Source organism: Charadrius vociferus, unplaced genomic scaffold (genome assembly GCF_000708025.1).
Source record: "Charadrius vociferus isolate BGI_N301 unplaced genomic scaffold, ASM70802v2 scaffold3239, whole genome shotgun sequence".
Classification (NCBI taxonomy): Eukaryota; Metazoa; Chordata; class Aves; order Charadriiformes; family Charadriidae; genus Charadrius; species Charadrius vociferus.
Window position 1 is genome coordinate 25,677 of NW_009650245.1, and position 2,504 is coordinate 28,180.

Below are 2,504 nucleotides of genomic sequence, written 5' to 3' on the forward strand. Positions count from 1 at the left end.
GCTCCGCCGCCGAGCTCTGGCTTTCCCGGTGCAGCACCGCAGCCGCGGCGCAGTGGGGGGTGTCGTGGTTTAAGCCCAGCCGGCAGTGACGACCACGCAGCCGCCCGCTCGCTCGCTCGCTCCCCCCGCCGTGGGATGGGGATGAGAATCGGAAAAGCAAAAGTGAGGAAAAACTCGTGGGTTGAGGCAAAGATGGTTTCATGGGCAGAGCGAAAGCCGCGCACGCAAGCGAAGCAGAACGAGGAGTTCATTCCCCGCTCCCCATCGCAGGCGGGTGTTCAACCGTCCCCGGGAAAGCCGGGTACCATCGCGTGCAATGGTCACCGTCACTCCGAACGTCCCCCTCTTCCTTCTTCTCCCCCGTTTTATACCCTGAGTGTGACATTGCGTGGTCGGTTGGGGTCAGCTGTCCCGGCTGTGTCCCCTCCAGGCTCCTTGTGCCCACAGCCTGCTCGCTGGTGGGGCAGCGCGAGGGGCAGAAAGGGCCTTGAGAGCACAGCGACACCCGAAACCACCATTGCACTGCCAACATCACCCTCATCCTGACCCCAAACCACCAGTGCGCTACCATCACCCTCATCCCGAACCCAAACCACCAGTGCTCTACCAACATCGCCCTCATCCCAACCCGAAACCGCCAGTGCTCTACCAACATCGCCCTCATCCCAACCCGAAACCGCCAGTGCTCTACCGACATCGCCCTCATCCTGACCCCAAACCACCAGTGATCTACTAACATCACCCTCATCCCGACCCCAAACCACCAGTGCGCTACCGGCATCGCCCTCATCCCAACCCCAAACCACCAGTGCGCTACCGGCATCGCCCTCATCCCAACCCCAAACCACCAGTGTGCTACCGACATCGCCCTCATCCTGACCCCAAACCACCAGTGCAATGCCAACATTGCCTTCATCCCAACCCCAAACCACCAGTGCGCTACCGACATCGCCCTCATCCCGACCCCAAACCACCAGTGCGCTACCGACATCGCCCTCATCCCGACCCCAAACCACCAGTGCGCTACCGACATCGCCCTCATCCCGACCCCAAACCACCAGTGCGCTACCGACATCGCCCTCATCCCGACCCCAAACCACCAGTGCGCTACCGACATCGCCCTCATCCCGACCCCAAACCACCAGTGCGCTACCGACATCGCCCTCATCCCGACCCCAAACCACCAGTGCGCTACCGACATCGCCCTCATCCCGACCCCAAACCACCAGTGCGCTACCGACATCGCCCTCATCCCGACCCCAAACCACCAGTGCGCTACCGACATCGCCCTCATCCCGACCCCAAACCACCAGTGCGCTACCGACATCGCCCTCATCCCGACCCCAAACCACCAGTGCGCTACCGACATCGCCCTCATCCCGACCCCAAACCACCAGTGCGCTACCGACATCGCCCTCATCCCGACCCCAAACCACCAGTGCGCTACCGACATCGCCCTCATCCCGACCCCAAACCACCAGTGCGCTACCGACATCGCCCTCATCCCGACCCCAAACCACCAGTGCGCTACCGACATCGCCCTCATCCCGACCCCAAACCACCAGTGCGCTACCGACATCGCCCTCATCCCGACCCCAAACCACCAGTGCGCTACCGACATCGCCCTCATCCCGACCCCAAACCACCAGTGCGCTACCGACATCGCCCTCATCCCGACCCCAAACCACCAGTGCGCTACCGACATCGCCCTCATCCCGACCCCAAACCACCAGTGCGCTACCGACATCGCCCTCATCCCGACCCCAAACCACCAGTGCGCTACCGACATCGCCCTCATCCCGACCCCAAACCACCAGTGCGCTACCGACATCGCCCTCATCCCGACCCCAAACCACCAGTGCCATCCAGACCCCAAACCACCAGTGCGCTACCGGCATCGCCCTCATCCCGACCCCAAACCACAGCACTACACCCACTCTCGGTAAGACAGTCAACTCTGTCCCAGCTGAAACCATGACAGCATCCTCCGCCGGCGGTCCGGAGGGCTCCACCTGCTCGGGAGCTCCCCACCGCTGCCGAAAACCCTTGGACACGGCTTGGGGTCCCCCGTGGCTTCTCGGGTACCTTTCCCGCAGGGTTATTTCGTGCCTCGCGCCTTCCCTCCCCTGCCCCGGAGCCCCTGGGCGCAGCGCAGCGGCAGCAGGTCTCGCTGGCATCTCCGGTGCTGTCAACACCGTGAGGCGTTGACTTTTCCTTCTTGACAATGTTGGGGCAGCGGCAACGTGTGGGGTGATGCTGGGGGATGTCCCTTCTCTGCCTGGCGCGTTGCTTTTAGAGCCTCTGGTACCAAACTCACCTCCTGTTGTCCATCCCGGGGAGCATCCCTGGCTGCTCCCAGACTCTCTGGGATTTTCCATCCCTTCCCAGGGAGGATCCCTTCTTTCCTTGGCTTAACGCCCAACTGCTGGCTTCTCCCGCTGCTCTGGGCTCTTCTCGGTGCCTTCATCCTTCTGGTAGCGGTTGGCTGAGGGCAACCAGCCTCC

General features: G+C 62.9%; 1 protein-coding gene across 1 annotated transcript in view; it reads left to right on the forward strand.

Moving 5' to 3' along the window:
- LOC104293481 (DNA-directed RNA polymerase II subunit RPB1-like) overlaps nt 1-2,200 on the forward strand; it is a gene marked incomplete at its 5' end in the record, with an annotated part of 9,779 nt that extends 7,579 nt beyond the window's left edge. Inside the window, 4 exon segments of the mRNA XM_009892985.1 lie at nt 600-1,314; nt 1,398-1,690; nt 1,776-1,942; nt 2,097-2,200. Coding sequence (XP_009891287.1) covers nt 600-1,314; nt 1,398-1,690; nt 1,776-1,942; nt 2,097-2,200 — 1,279 coding nt within the window.
- Between the last annotated feature and the right edge of the window lie 304 nt (nt 2,201-2,504).